The 21,422-nt window shown below is 43.0% G+C and overlaps 1 protein-coding gene across 2 annotated transcripts in view; it reads left to right on the top strand.

Annotated features, from left to right (window-relative positions):
* LOC121665810 (phosphatidylinositol 3-kinase regulatory subunit gamma) overlaps positions 1–19,456 on the top strand; it is a 78,201-nt gene extending 58,745 nt beyond the window's left edge. For both annotated transcript variants that reach the window (XM_042030596.1, XM_042030597.1), the window contains 9 exons: positions 2,411–2,522; positions 4,826–4,924; positions 6,358–6,538; positions 7,348–7,473; positions 8,235–8,377; positions 9,470–9,646; positions 10,123–10,197; positions 10,510–10,680; positions 12,108–19,456. In XM_042030596.1, coding sequence (XP_041886530.1) covers positions 2,411–2,522; positions 4,826–4,924; positions 6,358–6,538; positions 7,348–7,473; positions 8,235–8,377; positions 9,470–9,646; positions 10,123–10,197; positions 10,510–10,680; positions 12,108–12,309 — 1,286 coding nt within the window. In that variant the 3' untranslated portion in view covers positions 12,310–19,456. The remainder of the gene's footprint in view (positions 1–2,410; positions 2,523–4,825; positions 4,925–6,357; positions 6,539–7,347; positions 7,474–8,234; positions 8,378–9,469; positions 9,647–10,122; positions 10,198–10,509; positions 10,681–12,107) is intronic.
* Positions 19,457–21,422: the final 1,966 nt, after the last annotated feature.

Raw genomic sequence — 21,422 nt, 5'->3', positions numbered from 1 at the left:
AAACGAGCAAGACTTAATCTTACAAGGAGGGCTAGAGAAGTATTCAAGTACTCTAGAGAACACTTGAAAGCCTCTTCTGGAAATCCCCTATTAACAGTGTAAAACAGGCTTTTTACACTGTAAAATACATTGGAGTTTTTGATATGTCCAGGCCTTAATTTGAAAGACCCAGTGAAATAATTGCAGGTGCTGGTATAGTTTTCTAAGAACTCTCTGCACTCTTGTATGTTTATTATGTAAAACTTAATATGCTTTTCGATGACTCAGAGCCTGCAAGAGATTCTGGAGTGGGTCAGAACATCTACAGGTTTTCTGAACTCAAATTTACTGTCACTGATGAGACTCAGAACTGCTGTAGCTGTCTTGTCCCAGGTGAGATGTTGGGAGCAGGCAGGACCTGAAGACATTTTTTAATTCAGGAATTTTGAATGGGGGAGATGGAACAGCACAGTGAATGCAATTGATGCTACAGGCTTAGCCTGGATATATGTTCCTATGACCCTGGATGGGGTGGGAGCTTCAAGCAAAGTAGGGTTGGAGCCGTGTCTTACTCTCAATGGTGCTTTATGCGAATACTTGTGTGCTACACAAACAACCGTAGTAGTTGAGCTAGGAATAACTGAAGCTTCCTAACCAGGAAGCTACTTCACTGAATCCGAAGGTTTTCACCTTCCTTTTACAACAAGACCTGTTATTGCCTCACTAGATGTGTGCACACCTGAAAGTTCCCAGCTCACCCCATAAAAAGAACCTGTATGCTACGGTTTAATGCTCGGTCCCACAGAATGAATGCTGCTATCTGAATCAGGTGTTTGGTCAGCAACCCCAGGGTGCAAACGTCTGGGTCAAGGTTCAGATTTAGTTTAGATTGGCTCAATTAAAGCATCTACTGGTTTGTCAGAGAACAGTGAAGTTACTGTGTTGGATATTCAGCCTGAAATGGTATTTGGAACTGCAGTTAGAAGCCTGTTTTCTCTTCTTTAATGTGGGGGGTGTGGCTCAGAGGTGAGCAGATGGATGGTGCCAAGTAGCACACCTCTCAGTGCTAAGCCATTCCATGCTGGAGATCAAAATCTTCTTTCTGCTGCCTTTATTTGTGTTTCTGTGTGTACGCAGGGATTGTGCATCTGAAAGATGGCTGTTGTCACTGTGTCAGGCCTGCTCGCTGGTGCTTGTGTAATCTGATGGTGAGGGCACAGGGCTGGGAGCACAGATGTTCAGGGTCTGACTTAGAAATGTGCTAGCAGCAAATCAATGTGTGTAGCTACTTTCTTACTCTGAATGTGAATGTGACCTGTCCCTCTATAAAACAGTCTCACGAAATGCCTAAAAAATGCTCAGTTTCAGTGGCAATGTTCTTGATGAAGCATCCAGTCTTTGCGAAATAGGGGAGAGCACTCAGGACACTTTCCCAAAGAAAATAAGAAAGAAAATGTATCATACATTTCTGTTCACAGACCAGTCTCTCCCAGTACATGAATGTGCCTGTGGCTGCTGAATTACTAATTCAGGGCTTACAGTCAGGTTCGTGATAAAGTTGTTTGAGCAAAAACTGGCCAAACAGAAAACAGCTTTGGTGTCTTGTATGCCCTTACATTGTGTAACCTGTTTTGAGAATGGAAGTAAAAGCATGTTTGCCATGAATTCAGGATAGGGGAATTCTGGGCAGGTATGCACCAGGCCTGCAGGCGTGCAGTTCTGCCTGTGTGTTGGGCATCTGTAGCATCCCCTTTCCTGTGGTAAACACTTGAGCTATGCAAAGTGGTGCAGGCACTCTAATAGTTATCTAACATCCCCTGTCCCCTTCCCTTACCACCTCATGTTCTGTAGTAGTCAAAGAGTCACAGCCTTTGTTTCAAACAGGAGCCTGAATGACAAACCCAGTGCGCAGCATGAACCTCGGGTCTGTGACAGATACAGCCCTGCCCAGCCACCACTGCTCTCTAGCAGTGTTTTTCCCTCTGAAGAGTTCACCTGTTTGCTCTTGTGGGTTGGCTTCAGGACTGGTGATGCCTGAGCAACTGGAGTTTTTCCACAGTGGTGCCCAGTGCTCTCCCGGCTGTGGCTTTCAAACACAATACACCTTTGTCATTTGTTTGGAGCTTTAGGCGGCACCTGCCCTTGTAGTCGTGAGTGCACCAGTCTTCTTTTAACAAAAACGCACATTTCCTCATACTCCTTCCTTTTCCCCTCCCTCACACAAGTGCTTGATACTAGAAAATCTGGGATCACGGTGGAACAGTTGACTTCAGACTTCCTTTATGATTACAAGTTCCATTTGGTTTGAGAGAGCTTGAAAGCTGAGTTCAAGATGCACATTTTATCTTGTTTTTTTACTGTCATATTGTATTAACAGTTAAGTGATTATTTTCTGCTGTTTGCCTTTCTTTAATCTGTTTTTCATTTTCAGCTCTTCCTCCAAAGCCCCCCAAACCAATGACTCCAGTCAATACAAATGGAATAAAGGACAATTCCAGTTTCTCTCTGCAGGAAGCAGAGTGGTACTGGGGGGACATCTCAAGGTAAGCAATATTGCTAGAATATATTAATTAAAATACGTTAATATATGTTGTTAAAATTAGGATAAGCCTGCCAGAATTCAAGACAAAAAGAACATGCTTATTTCAAGCAGCATTTTACAGTAGGAGAATGCTTTAGGACTATTCTTGGCAAAGCACCTAAGTGAAAGTATTCAGCTGGATTCAAGATATTTATGTTGTTGCTCCTCTGGTGCAGATATTGCAAGCCTTGGTGACAATAATTTTTGAGTTTCTAAATTTGTCCAGATACACAATCTTTAAAAAGAAGAAAAGTGCTTCTGAATTCGATATTTAATAAAGTGTTGTAAGCATGCAATCCTGGAATGCATGCAGTTCAGCAAAATTTCAGTATAAAAATAATATTTCAGGATAAAAGGAATTGCATTCCTATTTTTGGTTTCTTTAACGTTTATTTAAAATTACATCTATATTAATTTCTATTACATGGCGATGTGAAAAAGAGCTCTTGCAAATGCTAACCATCACCCATCTACACTGAGCAGATGATAGAGACACATACCAAACAAATTAAGTTTTGCCTCTTAAGAAAACCCTTTTCTGTGTACTTGAGAAAGTAGATGGCTTGGGTTTGGTTCAGGAAATGAAAGGCCTGTTTTTATATACTTAATTGCATAAAAGAACTGAAGTGTTCAGTCATCTCTTACCCTCTTAAGGCACTTCTGAAGAGTCTAGAATTTGGAGCTGTAAGAGGACAGGCAAGCGTGCTGGGAGTGCGATCAGGAATTGCTCAAACTTGTGCACGTAATACTTTGAAGCACTTTGGCAGATAGAGGCAAGAAGAGCGTGTTTGCCACATGAGCTCATTGACATTCTGAGAAGGGAAATAAGGTTTTCATATCTTTATTGTACCACCCTTATCTTTTTATAAAGTAAACCCTCGTAGATCTTGCTTTTGAAGGGCCTTGGCAGAGATATTTTTCTGTTAATTTTAAGTTGAAGCAGAGTAGAAAACCTGATTACAAAACCCACTAGGCACAGTTTGTTTAAAACTGCTCAATATTGGTATCAGTTTATTGACTGTGGATTTGTCCCTCAATTAGCAGTGCCCATGATGGCAGGAGCTAATGCACTGCAAATCACATTGGAATGGCTTTATTAGATTAAAACTTGATACACGCTCATGTAAAGATGGAATTGTTTATGAGCCTGGTTTGGCAGCCAGCAGGTACAGGCTTCGTCAGGCTATCAGGACAGGAGCAATGTTCTGCAGTCAAGAACTTGTGCTGAAAATTCTGTGATGAGCTCCAGGGTGCAACTTGCAGGCCCAAACTTGTAGGTCATATCTGTCCATTCAAAAAGGAGTTAACTGGATCCAGTCTGTAAAAATGGTCTGCGAGGAGTAAATGGATATGCATGTGATACTCAATAGGAGTCAGTTTTACTAACAGAATAGTTTTCAGGTAGCTAAATCAAAGCTAAGGCTATTCTTTTGTTATTCTTTTGAGTACTTTTGTTCCTTAGTATTTGAACAAAGAAACCTGCTGTTTATTTTTCTTTGTAAGGTTCAACTAGGCTTCCTACAGCACTTAAAGAATGTTGAGGCTACCTGAGAAACTTTAGTTTCCAAATGATTGTATTAAAAAGTGCTTATGGCTTTCAAGATCTTTGAGGGAGCTGTTATAAAGTGAGATACATAATCTGGGTGAAATGCTCATAAGCAAGATGCATATCTCTTCAACTGAAATAATTTTCTTAGTGCTTACAGGTACTCACTTTCACTAAAAGATTTCTTGGTTTAGCTTAAAGCTCTGGACTGAGTGTCCTTCTGCCTCAGTTGTAAATAAGGAAAAGTTGTACTGAAGCTAGCAAGGTTGTAGTGATTTAAAAGGGCTGTCAATAAGATCAGAGTTAAGCCAACAATGAGCCTCTTGAGACTAAAACTATGCTAAACTCTAGGCACCTTTGAGCTGTGATTCTAGAGACGTGTCTTAAGAGGTCAGGTCTGGCTTCTCAAAGGGAACCTGTTCCAGTGTGGACTTCAAAACCTGAGCAGATTAAAGGGAAGGGTTGTGAACTGAGTCACAGCTGCCACTGTTGTTTAAACAGAGACTCCTTCCTAAGTGGCGGTTGACTGTAGCTACTTTTCCTTAGTGCAGCTACACAAGTTGAGACTTGCTTTAGGTGGCCTAAAAAACTTGAGAGCCTGACCGTGACAGAAGATTGAGCTCTGCAGATGTTTATATTGCTGGGTCTGATGTTTCACCTGTGGCAAAGATGATCATGTCCTTAGCACTTCTAATTTTGCCTCCCTTTCTGTTCTCCAGGGAAGAAGTCAATGACAAATTACGAGACATGCCAGATGGAACATTCCTGGTGCGCGACGCATCGACCAAGATGCAGGGAGACTACACTCTGACACTGCGGTGAGCACTGAGCACTTGTGGTCCCCTCAGCAAAACCCTGAGGAGCTGTTGCCATAACAGTGACAGCCCTGGCTGTGTAAAGCTCATGTGGCTCAAGCTGAGAGATGTTCCCAGTTCTGCACATCACAGAACAAGCAAATAAAGAGCCAGGTCTGACAGTTCTACTCTTTGCATTGAGTCCTGCCCCTCACTAAACATTACCCTAAGGATCTCTGCAGGTTAGATGGGACTCAGGGAGGAGAGCTGCTTCATAGTTTCAGAACTGCTAAGGTAAAAGGTGTTTGTAAACTAGACCTTTGATTAATGGGAGAGTGTTGAATATCTTACCAGCACACAGCTCTGGAGAACTGAACACAATATCTTGGTAAAAAGAGTATCTTATGCTTTCTGATCTAAAGTTAATACTGACTTGGAGTCATGTTCTTTTCTTCATTAAAATCGTCTGCAAGTAGCAGGTTTGCCAGAGCTGCCTCAGCCCTGTCTGCTGCAGTTAGGCGGAGAGCTCCTCATGTGACTGGCCCTGGTGCCTTGCCCAGCCTCTTGCCTCTGACAGGCTCCCAAGGCTGGCTGTTAGAGGCAAGTGGGCAAGGCACAGAAGCCACAGCCTTTGTAGCACACCCTTGGGAGTTACTGTGATATGGCAGGTATTTGATCCTGCCGTGAAATTCCATTGCCTTAATGGTAGGCTTGTTCCCAAGGGTGTAGTTAAAATTCTGCTTTAACTTCTGCCTCAAAGTTCACAGCCTGTGTGCTAAGGTTTGGCATGATTTGGTTATTTTACTGAATGCAGCTGTCTTTAGGAGGCAAAATTGTAAGTGTGGGAGAAGGACAGGACAGTGTCTAAACAGTCTGTTGCTGGAAAAAAAAAAAGGAAGAAATAAGGACTATATTTGGAGAAACCACTAGAATGTATAAATCTGGATAACATAACGCCCTAAATTTACAACCATCTTGTAATCCTCAAAGGATTTTGTTTAGGTTCATGTATCCTGTATTAGCACCTATAACTCAAAAAGACTTGTTAATAATTGTATAAATCTGTACTCAATTGTATATTATTAGTGACCCTGAATTGCAGGAAATTATGGGTTTGGGTTTTCTTATGGCTCCTTTATTCATCCTTCAGTATCCTCCTTTTCCCTTGCAAAACTTCTGGCAAAGCTAGGATTTAAATACCATAAGCTGGCTTCAGAATGAACACATAGAAAGAGATTTACTTTGGGCTTTGCTCCTGTTCAAGTAATCAGATGATAATTCTGTGTGTATTGACTCTTAAACTACTTAATACTGCTACTGTGTAAAGAATCACAGTGAAGGTGTGCAGTGTGGAAGCCACTTGCCCAGGAATTTCACTGGTGTCTTTGTTAGCAGCCTTAGTTCTGATGAGGGATGGGAGGGACACAATAAAACCTCTGAATGACTGTACTTTACAGGAAGGGTGGCAACAACAAACTGATAAAGATCTACCATCGGGATGGAAAATACGGCTTTTCTGACCCACTGACGTTTAATTCAGTTGTGGAGCTCATTAACCACTACCGCAATGAGTCTCTTGCTCAGTACAACCCAAAGCTCGATGTGAAGTTGATGTACCCCGTGTCCCGGTACCAGCAGGTAAGATCTTCATCAGACCCCAATAACTATTAGTGCAGACAAGAAAAAAAAAATGCAGATGTGTATATAGTTCTGGGTTTTCTCTATGAATAGCCTGGTTTGTTTATTTTTTTAACAGGGAAAAAAAAAAGGTGAATTTTCATATTTGGCCTCACTTGGGTCTTCCAAATTGTCTAACCATCTAAGCTACTACATTTTATCAGGTTTCTAGTCTCCATCTGAGCCCAACAGAGAATTGAAACCCTGACATGCAGCAGAGTTGAGCCTCTGAGAAGCCTTTTAATTTCCCCTTGGACCTTTATGAACCCACTGAGCACTGTTCTAGCCAGTGCTACCCGTACGAGTTGTGCAGCTGCTCACTCTGTGCATAGCCATCTAAATTTTTCAAGAACATTTTTTAAACTTTTATTCAGTAGCCCGAGACGCATTCTTGCATTAAGGAAAAAGAACTGCAGAGCTTCTTGGAGATATAAGAAACAACTCTGATCTTTAGCTTAAGAGTCTAAGCAATTTGCTTCCTTCTTTCTTGAATAGGGGATAGCAATCCTGAAAGTAAGGTGTGGTGTGTTTTTGGAAATTTAGTATTTTGGCACAGCTCTTGGTGTCCCGTAGTTCCAGTTCCTACTGTCTGTAAACTGTGGAACATGTTGCACAAAGAAAGGTGGGTTTTAAACACAGTGTTCTCTAGAAACTGGATTATAAACACGATGCTAGTATCTGTAAAATGCAAATGTGCATAAGAGGACAAATGAATACTCTTAAGGAAAAGCTGCTTTGCTTGAAGACTTAATAGCTCTTTGTATGTGCAGGATCAGTTGGTGAAAGAAGATAATATAGATGCAGTAGGTAAAAAGCTTCAAGAATACCATGCTCAGTATCAGGAAAAGAGCAAAGAGTACGACAAATTGTATGAAGAATATACCAGAACATCACAGGTTGGTTCTGATTTGGCTCTTTGTAGAATCTGTTTCTTGTTTAAAAAGCAAAGAAAATTATTTTAACCTGTTAAGGCTAATAAAGGCAATATAAGGAAAAATCTTAGTAAATTGTGGAATTAGAGACAGGAGGTTTCAGATTTGATGGAGGCAGTGAATATTGCTCGTTGCTGTAAGTCCTAGAGGTGTAGTATCGGGCAAGGAAGAAAGAGGAGCTGAACCTTCTGGTATAAGGTAAAGCTGTAGAGAAGGCCAACACTACAAGCTTTACACTGCAGGCTTCTTCCTTGGCTGCTGAATATTTCCGGCTGCCACATGCTGCAGTGAGAATTGTAGAGGGGTTTGTCCAGGTTTTTTGTGAAGTCATGTGCGAGTCAGTTACCAGATATTACGCCTTAAGGAAGCGTGAATACAGTATTTGGACTGCTTCTTGTAAAATAAGATAGTTCATCTATGGGGAGGAGGTTTGCTGGCAGTCTTCCTGCAAACTAAGATGGAAAATACGACTAAAATATTTGAGGGGTTTGCAGCCTAATCGAGAGCATCGTGTAGGGGAGGAGGATAGACTTACAGGAAGTAAGTCTGCCTGGTTCTTTCCTGACCCTACTCAGACATTTGACTGAATTTAAAGCTGATTAATCCCATTTTGACTTAGTGGGGGGAGAAAAGATCATCGTCTCAGTCAGTTTAGGGAACATGATTGAGTCTTGCATTGTCATCTTTATTATGAACAAATGATGAAGGGCTCTTTCCTTACGTAGGAAATTCAGATGAAGAGGACTGCAATCGAAGCATTTAATGAAACAATTAAGATATTTGAGGAACAGTGCCACTCACAAGAGCGATACAGCAAAGAATACATCGAGCGATTCCGCAGGGAGGGGAATGACAAAGAAATTGAACGGTGAGCTCTCGGGTCGCGTTTGCTTACCTGGAAGAGCTGGTGCCCACACTGACACTGACATTACAGCATCATATAAACCACTTTGGAAGCTCAGTGTTTTCTAAGACCTTCCCTCAAGGTATCTCACCTTTCAGTAAAGCTCTCTCCTCTCAAGGAATTGCGGAGCTGGGACATCTCTGGATTATCCTCTCTTAACTTCAGTAAATCAAGATAATTCTTATCCTCTCTTAACTTTAGTAAATCAGAGGACCAGGAAAGAACAGGAAATAATTATTTAATTTGCTTATCCCATTTCTATTTGGATTTGCTCAGAATATAATTCAGAGAAATCTTTACTTGCAAACTGTGAAATGTACATATATCTGGTGAATCTCATTGTCCATGGTTGGTTTTAGTCGCTTTCAAAGAAGATCAATAGTAGCTGTCATCTAACAAATTCAGTAAGGACCTGGTTTGAAACTGCCCTTCTGAGAGGGTATTAGCAGAAAAGGCTGGATCTAGGCCTTTGAAGAAAGGCCAGGTATAATGCCTAAGTTGATGTAGTGCTTTATGAACCAGCTGAGGGAGGTTTCTGGACCAGAAACAGTTACCTGTAACAATCTCACTATGCAACTGTGGTGCTTCATTCTTAGTAAAGACAATTAACAAGCAAAAGATGTAATTTTCCTGAATCTCTCAAAACCTGCAAACTAACCTTGAATGAAGAGACAGGCAGCATTACTTCCTGGTAGCTCTTGATAGTAATTGAAGTCTGCATTTGAAATCTTGCTACTGCTGATACCTGTGGTGGGCTCACATAACTGATAGAACAAAAACTGAATCTGACAGTGAAGGAGGAATCTGTTCTAGCTTACCTTCCTACAGATAATTTCTTCCTGCATCTCTGCTAGAAGGAAATATATTAAGGTAAACTGAAGGCCCTCTGGCAAGAAGTCTTTCCTGTCACTCTTACAGTAATTTTCATGTAAGGATGAGGTGTTCAGAGAGAGGAGCTGCTGTTACAGTAGTCCTTGTGATACTCTTCTGTAAGTGCTACCACTAGGTTCAGTCCTTCTGGACTGGCTTGACCTCTTCTCTCATACTCATTTGCAGGATAATGATGAACTACGAAAAATTAAAATCACGCTTGGGTGAGATCCATGACAGTAAAATGCGCCTGGAACAAGACTTGAAGAAACAAGCTCTGGACAACAGGGAAACTGATAAGAAAATGAACAGTATCAAGCCTGACCTAATTCAGCTCCGCAAAATCAGAGATCAGTATCTTGTGTAAGTAAGCCTGACCCATACCTCAGAATAGTGTCTCTGATGAATCTGATTAATGGCTGTTTCCATCAGGATAATGAGAATTTAATTTTCTTTTCATAACCAAAGTTCTGTTAATGCTAAGGTGCTACGGTCTGGCGGGGGATATCTGAGTGCTGCTTGGCCTCTTCATGACTTCATTATTTAAAGAGCTAGCCACAACTAGGTGCACATTCTGCAACTCCTGTAAAGAAAAAATTTAAGAAAAATTAGTTATAAACAAAACCTGTGCCTGCTAATTCAACAGGTGTTAGTACTTTTTTTGTTAGGTGTCTCAGATGTTGCTTATACCTACACTTGATTTCACCACCACTGTTACCCAGCTCTTAATGTCCCTGGGCTGGACACAGACTGTCTTGTGTCTGAGCTTCAGCTTGCTCACTATGAAAACCCATACACATGCTCTGAAGTAATGTATTAATGTTCTCTTCTTCTGGCAGATGGCTCAATCACAAGGGGGTGAGACAGAAGCGAATAAATGACTGGCTGGGGATCAAAAATGAAAATATTGACGAGTAAGTGTCACTATACATATGATTTTATTGAGAAGTTTTCCATTAATAAGTGTTTTTTCTTGTGGGGTTGGTAACAAAAGCCACCAGTTTCTCAATAAAGGACTGGAGCCATGGTGATGTCATGTGAGGCAGCAGCTCTGCTGAAACATGTAGGATTAAAATCAAGATCTAAGTGGAAGCCTTTAATATATGTTCCCTAGGAGCCTGACCTCCCAGTTTGGGCAATTCTGGTATTTCTTGGTATGATTTCTGCAAAAGTAACTGCTTATTAACTCCTTTACTGATCACTAGTTAATAAATTTATCCTCTCAGCACATACTTTGTGAATGAAGAAGATGAAAACCTGCCACATCATGATGAGAAAACTTGGTTTGTTGGGGATCTCAACCGTATCCAAGCAGAAGACTTGCTCTGTGGGAAACCTGATGGAGCATTTTTAATTCGCGAGAGTAGCAAGAAAGGATGTTATGCTTGTTCTGTGGTGTAAGTCTGTTTTCCTTTTTGTTCTAACTACTCAATTCATAAATCTCTACCAAAGCTCTTTATTTTGGAGAACAAAAGCCAGGCCTTGCTTAGGCCTACCCATTGGAATGTGTTGCATGTTTGCAGGAAGACCGGCATGGTAAAAGCTTTGTAACAAAAATGTGCTTTGAATGTGCAATAACTGTAGTCCTGCAACCTCTGCAGTTCCCACAGTAGTTAGTACAAAGTTCTGAAGTATCCCAACTTGAAGCTCTATAGTCTATAAGCAAATTAGGGCCTAATTCTCCCATATTCTTCCCTGCTAAGAGACACATGGGAAGAAATAAAGTGGGGCTGTAAAGGTGTGGCATCCTCTGTTCTCATTTTCATGTCCAACTCTAGATCTTTCTCTTGTATTTGTAAGGTAATGGTGATGCTTCACGGGATTACTTGTGAGCAGTAGTTTTGATGACATTCACACAGCCTTGCATTGATTTCTTGTATTTCACTTCATTTTATGCTGGTGTAAGGAAGGTCAGAAATACTCTGACTCCATTATCTAAAAATCCTTCAAGCCTGTCCTGGAGTCCAAAATGGCTTTCAGTGATTTATTTCACATGAGGTTAATTGCTTCTGAGCACAAGTCTGAGAAATGAATATATGAAGGTTTAGCACCTCAAGATAACTGAAGATTGTAGTATCTGCTGTGTTCAGTGTTCAGTTCATTGCAGTCACTCAAGTGTTGGGTACATCAGATGCTTCTGTTTGGTTGGGATCGTGCTACAGGCTCGCAAAGGGGTGGCGTAAAGTAACCTGCTCCTACATGTGACTGGGATTATAACAGGCTCCAGGACAGGGATTACATAATACCTGATCTTTCTGGCAGATAAGTTTTTCTAGCAGCTTTGGAATCGCTGTGTTCCAGTAGCTGCTTTGCCAAGTTAGAGACTTGGTCGCTATGGCTTCAGATAATGAATCAGCTTGAACCCTTCCCATGCTTAACATTAAAAAATACACATGGAAGTTTAGCACTGTGTTTCATGGAATACTTTGTAGGTCCTGATAATTTGTGGGTTTTGGTTTCTTTGCTTAGTGGAAAGGTTTCTAGGTAAGTTGAGCACAAAGTCATTGCTGACTTCGGGTGCTTATCTTCTTGGTTCAGCTCTTGACTTTTTTTCCAAGGAACATTTGGAGAACAATGTAGTAGGGAATTGTGCTGCTGGGATGGAAGAGCCCTCTTATGTGGATTATTATGCAAGAGTGTTTAATCGCATGCCCTGAAGCACTGTTTCTTCACAGACTATATTAATATCCTCCACTTGCATCTACTGGGTCCTCCATTATGTAATCCAGTGACTGGCGGAGTTGCTGCATTAGTTAATTGTTAATAGACTGTCACTTTGAGTTTGTCCTTTTACATTAAACTCTCCTCTTTCCTTTCCTTGCAGAGCTGATGGAGAGGTGAAACACTGTGTGATCTACAGCACTCCAAGAGGTTATGGGTTTGCAGAACCGTACAACCTGTACAGCACACTTAAGGATTTGGTTCTTCATTACCAGCAGACATCCCTTGTCCAACACAATGATTCCCTAAATGTCAGGCTTGCCTATCCTGTCTACGCACAGATGCCCCCCTCTCTCTGCAGGTAAATTTTGGGGAGGAGGAAAGCGTTGGCTATCTTGGATTCTTTTCTACGATTTTTATTAGAACTCGGAGGGCATTCTTTCTCCTTAGACTGCTTGTTTTGCACAAGAAGTGATTCTGCGAATGTGAATCAAAAAGAGGCCTAGCAGCAACAAGACGACAACTTGGGTGTAGGTGTCCTGGTGCTACCTTAAAAGCTCAGCTGTGCTTTTACACCGATACTTTTGTTTCCTTATGAGGGGAATAAACTCAACGCAACGCATATGAAAATACTGGAAGCAAAGCATCATTTTATGGAGATGATTTTTTGCCAGGCACCTTCAGTGGAACTTCTAATTGGATTTTGTTTTCTCTTGTTCTAGTAGACACAATTTGAAGCCTCTACCCGAGGCACTGGTAATGTCTTTCAGTCTTAAACTCCCAACAAACTAGGGGGGAAACTCTGCCACAGCAATTCTTCTCTGCTAATTTTAGCAGCTTCACTGCGATTCAGCCGGACTTCCAAAAGAGGGCTTGTCTTGAGGTAGCATGGAATTTGGTGAGAGAAGACCAAAGGAATTATGGGGAAGTTTCAGGTTTTTATTTAAATGGAAAAATGCTTGTAAAAGGAAAGTTGCTTTATTTTTTTGCCAACAGTAACAAAGTTTTGGTTTCAATGGCACTGCAGGTCTTTGCTTAAAGGAAACATAACCAAATTGAACACGCCAAAACTTTGTTCGTTGCTAGATCGAGCACTTACGGGGGAGGTTGCATTAGCATCCGCACATACTTTCTACACCAAAACTTGAAACAAATAAAAGGAAAAGCTAAACATTGTGTGTCTTCAAAACACTAAATTTGTCTGATCTGATGTAATTGCTCACTCTCCTCTTTCTTCACCCCTTCTTCCTCCCATTCCTCAGCTTGGGATTCTGTTTTCAGATTTTTAATGATACTGTGCTTCAGAATGTAAACCAGAATGAAGCTTGCACTCGCCTGCTGCAGGTCTCTTGCTGAACAGTGACAGACTCTTGTAACACTTGATTTTGGTACAGAAGAGGTCGGTGTAATCAAATGCTTCTGGATGGCTTATTGTACCAAATTGTTTGGTGGGGTATAGTCACTTCCAGTTGTAAGAAGTGAGCATGCTAATCCTAGATCTCCTCTGATTTGTTCTTTGCAAACTGGGTTATGAACTCTCACACCACTGCAGCCAAGCAAGATTTTACCCTGGTATAATCTAAATTCCCTTGTAGTTATTTTAGACATGATGCAAAACAGATGAAGGGAAGAGAGCCATACTCCTCAGTTACTGGATGTCTGGTACCATCCTTTGGCAATGGCTGCTGTCAAATACTGGAGTGGGTAGTCCTGGGCTTCATCAACTACAGCAATCATCAAATAAATCCCTCCCTGGAAAGTGTACAAAGCAGCTTATTTCCATTCCTTAAGCTTCTAAAATGAAAAAGAGCTAAGTTTGGCAAAGCGAACCACTTGGCATCAAAGCACAACTGGCAAAGCAATTGTTCAGTGTGCAACCTTGAAAGTTACTTTTGTTCCCATTACTGGAAGCGTTTCCCTTGCAATGCACCCATTGTGCAGGACAGGAAGCAGACAGTCATGCAGGTCTGAGAATGCTGGAGACCCGTTTCTGACCCTGGGGCTGATTTCCTGTTCAAATGGCTTTTTTCTGTAATGCCTGGGCAGTAGTGCCAGGCTTGTTGATGTATAATGTTTACACTAGAAGTATTATTTCCCTGAATGTCTTGAATTCACAAGTAGGGAAGTGACAAAGCTGGAGCACTGACAGCCATTGCAGGAAGGGTAGTCTGGTTCCCTGGCATGCCATGACATTTTTTATTTTGCACTAATGACCCTGACGCATCCCAGACACTTCCTAATTGGCCAGCGTGCAATCTTCAGGCAAGGAATTGTGTAGATGCCACTTTTCTCATTTAAATGATACCCTAAAAAACTTAACCAAAACTGTGTGAGAGAAGAATAAAATTCACATAAGCTGCTATGTCAAAATGAACCACATCTGCTTGGGTGTCTCTCCTACTTCCCCAGGAAAAAAGGAAAAATGAGACATAGCCTTTGCTGTTAGTGGAAATCTTGAATGGTTTCCTCAGTGGTCTGTGGACATGGAATTTTTTCTTTATAAAGAAACTTGCCTCTACATCTTGGCTAATTTGCAGTTCTAATCTGGTAGCTGTACAGCTGCCATTCTCACACTTCTTTGGCATCTAGCATTCCCTTGATGCTGGGCTGCAACCAAATGCCCGATGAGGGAAGTCAGTTCAAAGGCACAAATGATAGCCAGGTGCCTCGTGCCTGTGGAAAAGCCTGTGTGAGAGGAGTGTCTGCTTGTTTTCCCTGCCCTTGTGAGCTCTCTGCACTCTCTTACTGACAGTGTTAACATTTGAGGCTGATGAGGCCCATATATCTGATCCCTGCTTTCATGACAGAGATAACCTGGCCAAAGTGTTTCACATCTGCCCCAGTTTCAGGTAGGGCTCAGTTTTGTTTTAAACAGGCACAGATCTGCTTCCAGGCTCGTAAATCCTGGCACACCCTCACAGTCCTGACAGCAGCAGGATAGCAGAGCAGGGCTGTCTGAAGTCTCTCTGTAGTGGAATCTGATTGATCCTGTGAGGTCTTGGTCCAGGCTCCAGCCCTGGCTTTGCCAAGGTAAATACAGTGTGATTCCATTAGCATCTGTGAAGGTAGCTTGGCTTTATCGTGGTGTGAGTGAGTTGGGACTCTTGGCCCCTTGCTCCCCAAGATCTTTTTGCTGATCACAGGTGATGTATTTGCTGTGAGTGATGGACCCAGAGCCAATAAGCCATCCTGAAGTGTTCTTTGAAGTTCTGTTTTGCCCAAACCTTCAGACCAGGGCTATGGGCGGACTAAGCCTGCATTCCTTGGCTCCATTACTCTGAGCAGTCTCCCTGGGGCTGTTTTGCCACTGTATCTCTCTGTGTTTGGTTTAGGCACCTGAAGTCCCAGCTGCTGCCATTGTTCCCCGTTGATTTGCATGTGTTACTGCACAGATTCTTTTTACAACTACTTTGCACTCACAAAGCAAATGAGAATTGGTATAAAATCAACTGGTGTGATCTATGGGGCAAGGGCTTGGTCCTGCACCTCTCATTGTGCTTGGCCTAATTCTGTTTGCTCAGTAGCATTAGACCTGTGAGAAAACCCACAGCTTCCAGGAGCTGTTCTACACTTGCATGACTGAGAAATCAGAAATGGGCCTGTGAAGTGCAGGATTACACCCCAGGATGAAAAGCAGCTGTTAAGCCTGAAACAAATACAGGAAGTGTGAACATGGAGGCAAAACAAAGAAACTCAAGTTCTTTTAAAACAGTAAGATGTGAGAAGGTTTTAATTTTAAGAGTCAGAACATCAGGAGGAAAGGGGGAAGTAACCTCACTGTTGTAGCAGCCATCTGGTACCGGGCTGCAGTTAGAGGAGCATTGATCTCATTGACCCACATTGTATTAAATATATATGTAGAGTTAAATAAATAACTTTTGCACAGTGTTAAATGGGGGAAGGGGGGAGGGGATGCTGAAACTCGAATATGCACAGTTTCTTCTAATCTGTTTTGAAGTATATTTGCAGGGAATTAGGGGTGATTCAGTATTTTGTATTGGTATGGATGGAAATCAGGTCTGCTTCCACAGTTGCCATTGGCCCCATTGTGTCAGCCACGAGTGCCATGTTTTTGAAGTTAGTAAGTTATCAATCTTTTCCCACTACTTCCTTTATTGATTACAAGTAACCTGAGCATGGGAAGAACCTAGGAACAGAGGGATGTCCAACAGATGCTTCACTAGTGTGTGGAGCAGTAATGTGTGATTGTCCACCTTCTGATACTGGAGTGCTCTAGTTTTGGGGGTTGTATTTGGGTTTTTATTTCATTCTCATCAGCGGTGAAGTGAGTTGCTGCTTTGCACCGTTGGTAGTTGCAATCTAGAGTTATATCCAGTACAGCCCTCTGTCTTATGCCAAAAATAAAATGCTCTTTCCCCACTCATCTCTCTTGACGTGGCAGATGTTCAAGAAATTTTCCATTTAATGTGATGGGCCTGATTCTTTTCTCGCTGACACTAGTGTTAGCAAGCCTTCCACAACCAAAATCAACCATTCCCAGGAAAAAAACTTGCATTTACTCATAACTGAATTCTAGTCACAGCAGGGCAAAAATCAAAGTTTTTCCCTCGCAAAGCCAGGCAACTGTAATGGGACTGTGGAAATGAATGTTGACACTTAGTGCTGTTTTGGGGAGGACAGGAGAAGGAGGAGGGTCTTGGTTGCCCCAAATCCTGGGCTCTCTGCAGGTGTGGCACCATGTCTGTAACTGAACGCTGTGGCTGTTTAAAACAGCAGAATTGCTATAGGAGTGTCACACTTTAAGTTTGGAAAAGCCCCTTATTTGGTACTTGAACAATCTTGCTTCTGTTTTTGAATGTCTGTTTATTTTTTATTTTTTGTTACACTAACAGGGAGTAAAAATCTGAAATGTTAGTGAGTCTTGTATGCTTGCTGCATTGTGCAGACATGAAACAGGTACTGCTTGTGGATCAGGAGGGGTAAGAGGTTCAAAATGCAGTTTTACAAAGCACTATGATGGGTTGGGGGTTGTTTTGTTTAGACCATGTTTAAAATCAAGTTTTCTTATGTGTAGTTTCCTTATAGTTGATTTGCAACCTCTGCTTTTGCAATAGCAAAATCAAAATAACATTCCCGAAGAGCAAAAATGCTGTAAGGGGAGGGGGGTCAGGCTTGCTCAAATCCAGCATTCAAAGCAAATAGCTTTAGTGGAGAGGAAGGATCAGCACCCTAAAGCATCCCTCTGGTTGTAGTTTGATGAAGCAGGAGACAGACCATGAAGCAGAAACCTCTGCTTGGAACCACGAAAATAAGAGGAGATGCCAGAGCAGACCCTTCCCTTTGGAATTACCAGTTGTACTCTCCTTAAATGCACATGCCGGAGAGGGTTTAAGGAATTGATGTAAGTCCTTGAGGAGCTGCTGCCCTTTCTGTATGGGAAGGGAACTTGCACTGCTGATCCCCTTGTTTCCCTTGGCACACGAGCAGCCGGGAGAAGGGAAGGACCAGCCCAAAGAAGCGCCGGCCTGTTTGTCAGGCAGCTCGGCCAGTTCAGCCCTGCGTGAGCAGCAGCTTTGGACGGGGTTACAGGAAGTTTGGCCAACATTTTTGTGAATCTTGCATTCTGTGGGCAGAAATACTTTCCACCGAATGGGAAGGGGAAAAAAAAAAAAATATCTTGAAATCTTTTCAGTTCCTTCCTGTTTGTTCAAAGGGGCAGATTGGGAGCTTTAGCTTGTTAACTGTTCAGATGATGACAGTGCTTGAAGTGCTGGTCTTTGGGGCTGGCTCCATATAATTGATGCAGAATTTGCATTTTTTAAATTGCTATTGGCATAGACTCACCGTATTTTATGACTAGACTGGCCATTTGTTCTGAAGTTTGCCTTTAAAAAATGTAATATGAGCTTCAGAGGCAAGGGGAAAAAAAGTGAGACAGGTCCTTTTTAATAGAAAAAAACGCTTCGTTGATCAACCTGTATTAGAGAAAGCAGCTTTAGTTTGATGCCCCCCTCCACCGCCTTCCCTTGGGATTGCATCTGTGAGATCGGCATTGGCAAATGAGGGGAGGGATATTTCCCCCTGTATCCAGCAACGCCGTTCCCATGCACTTTCCAAGTGCTTGTAGCAAGAGGCTCGGGATCGTTTGGAGAAAGTTACTGCATCCAAAGACAAAAGAAAAGGTCTCTAAGGGTGGCAGTCACCCCCAGCAGGGGGTTGTAGGATGCTGGGGCCGGCCCCGAGCTGCCCCCGGGTCTCTGTTGGCTGCAGGGCGGGGCTCACCTTCAGTCGGCTGGGTCGGGGTTTTGATCTGTTTTGTTTTCGTGAGTGACTTCTACATCCAACAAAGATCTGTTTGATGAAAACCTGTTAATTTTGTATATCTGGCTGTTTATTGCACCATGGGATTGTAATGGTCTGCATCATCCGTGTGTGTGTGCGCGTGCGTGTGTGTGTATATGTACTGTATGTATATAGATATATGTAAAATATATTCACGTACACCTTTATATGCATTAGCTGTAAGTGGCACTGCCCCTTAAAAATAAAACAAAACTCACCGTTAGCACATTCTGCCACGTGGTCAGGCAGAATTGGGTTGGTTTTTTTGTCAAATGAAAAGGAGTTTATTGTGTTCATCTTGCATATGTGCTTCTGAAATGCTGAACTCTGGATTTCCTCGGGGGGGTTGCTACTATATTTGTAAACAGAGTTGATTTGGGGTGTTACTTACTCTGGGACAAAGCGTTCAACCGTGTCCCAAGCAAAGGCTTAGCAAAAGAAACCCCTCTTGCTCTCCTGTGAGACGCAGTGATTGTTTGCACGTTTCAGTGGCCCCTCAGTGCCCCCTGTCCAGAGCTGATGTGCAATGGGTGGTGTTGGTGCGTGTCCCTTTGTGAGTGGACTCTTTGTACAAGGTGTGGTTCAATGTAAAGCATGAGTGGGTGTTTGATCTTGTGTCGAGGGCTGAAATAACAGCACACTCCTTTGTACAACCTTTGCATCAATGTTTCTGCTTTTCTTTGACTTCTATTTTCTTTAAGGGAAACTGCATCTGTTAAGAACCTGCTTCTCCAGAAGCTATTGAATTATTTTGTTTTCCAGATGAATTCCAGCATGTAACTTTGGTACTCTTGTTTGTTATTTGTGTAAAATCTGTTCTTCTGTCGTTTATGGTGTAGTCGGGGAGGGGGGTGGGGGGAAAAAAAAGAAAAAAAAAAAGGAATTCATGTAGTTTAACTTTTAAAGAAAAGAAACAAACTGCTTCATAAGGAAACCAAGTGTATGTTAGTGTTTTCTGACAAGTCATCCTGTAGTTTCTAGCTCAGTAATGCAACACTGTACTTGTCACCGGGTGTGTTACAATTTTGCTGTACTTTCTTTTACTAGATGGTTGGGCTTTTAAATCCCAGACACTAAGCATCCTGGGCCTACTTGCTCTAGATCAAAAAAAATGCAATAAAAAAAAGATTGCAATAAAGCACATTGACATGTAATGTTTTAGAAGGATGTACTGACAGCTGTTTCTAATAAATTCCGAACTGCAGCGTGGTCAGGCTGCCGTGGTGTAGCTGTGTCTGTCTCCCAGCCAAGGCCATGGGCATCATCTTGAACAGAAGCAGAGGTCTTGCAGAGGTCTGATTTCCTCTAGGCTGGAGAGAAAGCCCCTCCTGGGGCTGGGAGGAGGGAGGACTACACGTAGCACACGCACGTTCCTTAATGGAACCTTCCCTGCGTTCCTTTCACAGCGTCTTCCGAGGGAGCAGGAGCCATCAGCAGTGTTCTTGCATGGCTCACTGCTTCCTCTGCCATCAGGGAAAGCCACATTTGGTGATGTCACTGTTGGTGCTGGGGAGAGAGGGAATGCACCACTTGGGCAGACTTAGGAAAGACATGGCTCAGCTGCATCTGTTCACCTAGACATTGCAGGAGTTTGGGAAATCCCTGTTTGCTTTCCCAATTCCTTCATGAGTACCAGGCACTGGAACCACTCAGAAATCAGTGAGTTTGGCGGTGGTGTTGCTGATCCTCTTTCATTTCACACACACGTTATGGCAGGAGGGCAAACCTGGGGGGATGTTTTGCCCCTTAAACTTGGGAGTCAGATGGGATGCCACCCCAGCATCCTCAGAAATTTAGGGCAGCGGCAGTGGCTGTGCCTGGCTCGGTGTTTTTGCGGCCCCATGAGTCAACGTTTTTGCAGACTGACGAGCAACATTTTTCCAACCTCCTGAGTCGACCATTTTTTTTTTTTAATGCTGCGTCAGCATTTTTCACAGGACCGAGTAAGCCTTTTCAGCTGCTGAGTCAGCATTCCCTCCATCACCCACACCACAGGCCCCTCCACCAGCAGGCAGGGAACACCCAACTGGGCAGAAAAGTCCCTGATCATGGTGCAGGGGAGCTGGGAGCACCCAAATGGACCCTGAGGGCTCACTCGGGCATCTGTCATTACACCCAGCAAGGAGCTTACCCCATGTTACAGCACCTCAGGGTGCTCCCTGCTGTCCTGCTCAAGGGAAGGGGCACTGCACAGGAGGGATGCAGCCACTCAGAAACATCACCTGGAACAGCAGGAGCCACATGGTACCCACTGGATGAGCCATGGGCTTTGTGAGCCGATGTTCACTGCATCGGCACCACCAGGCGAGAGGAGAGTGGTGGGGAAACGTCAGCAAGAACCTGGGAGGACTCTGCAAGGTGCTGCAGGGGCCTGGATCTTTTTCATTATTATTTAATTTATTTATTTTTAATAAGGGCTAATGAGGTAGAATTGCAGGAAAGATGTAAGTCACTAATTGGCGAATGGTTTTTCAGGGCTTTGCCAGACTGTTCGCTGTGTTATGAAAACATCACAGCCAGAGACGGCGTAGGAAATTTCCAAGCGGCTGTGCTGACTGGATGGAAAGAAAAACACCTCCCAGCTCAGATGTCTTCTCAGAGAAAGGGCAGATCCCAGGGATTTTTCCATCCTCAGCAATTCCACAGAGCTTCCTGCAAGTCCCCTGGGTTCCCCCCCACTCACACACAGGAGCCTTCCCAGGGGCAGGCAGTGGCCCGGCACCCCCAGACGTGGCACCACAGGGCAGGGGTGCAAGATGGACGGACAGAAGTCCCCAGGCTGCTTTCATGGGATTTCTGTTCCCCCCCATGCAGGGGCCCACTGTAGTGGGAGATTCATGCAAGGAGCTTGCCCATGGGAAAAAAAATCTGGTGGGAAAAACCCAAACACCTCCAAAAGCCCATCATCCCCCAGCCAAAATGCCTTGATGTAAGGGATCAGGGTTTGGTTTGAAACCCGGGGCTTGTTGCAGCAACCAGGCTGCTCCACTTCTCCTCCTTGGTTTCAGCTCTCAAAATAGACTTATTTTAGTCTAATAGTTTAGTTTAATAGACACCGTGTTGCTGGGCAGCAGGAGCAACACAATCACAGCCATAGCTCCGAGTGCCACAGTCATAAATAAAGGACGGGGTGGTGAGTGTGCTGCACAGGACCTTCAGCAGCCCTAAATCCAGG

Source organism: Corvus kubaryi, unplaced genomic scaffold (assembly GCF_017639235.1).
Source record: "Corvus kubaryi isolate FWS band 111438036 unplaced genomic scaffold, C.kubaryi_AGA036_p1.0 37334, whole genome shotgun sequence".
Classification (NCBI taxonomy): Eukaryota; Metazoa; Chordata; class Aves; order Passeriformes; family Corvidae; genus Corvus; species Corvus kubaryi.
This window is presented reverse-complemented; position numbering and strand designations above follow the sequence as displayed.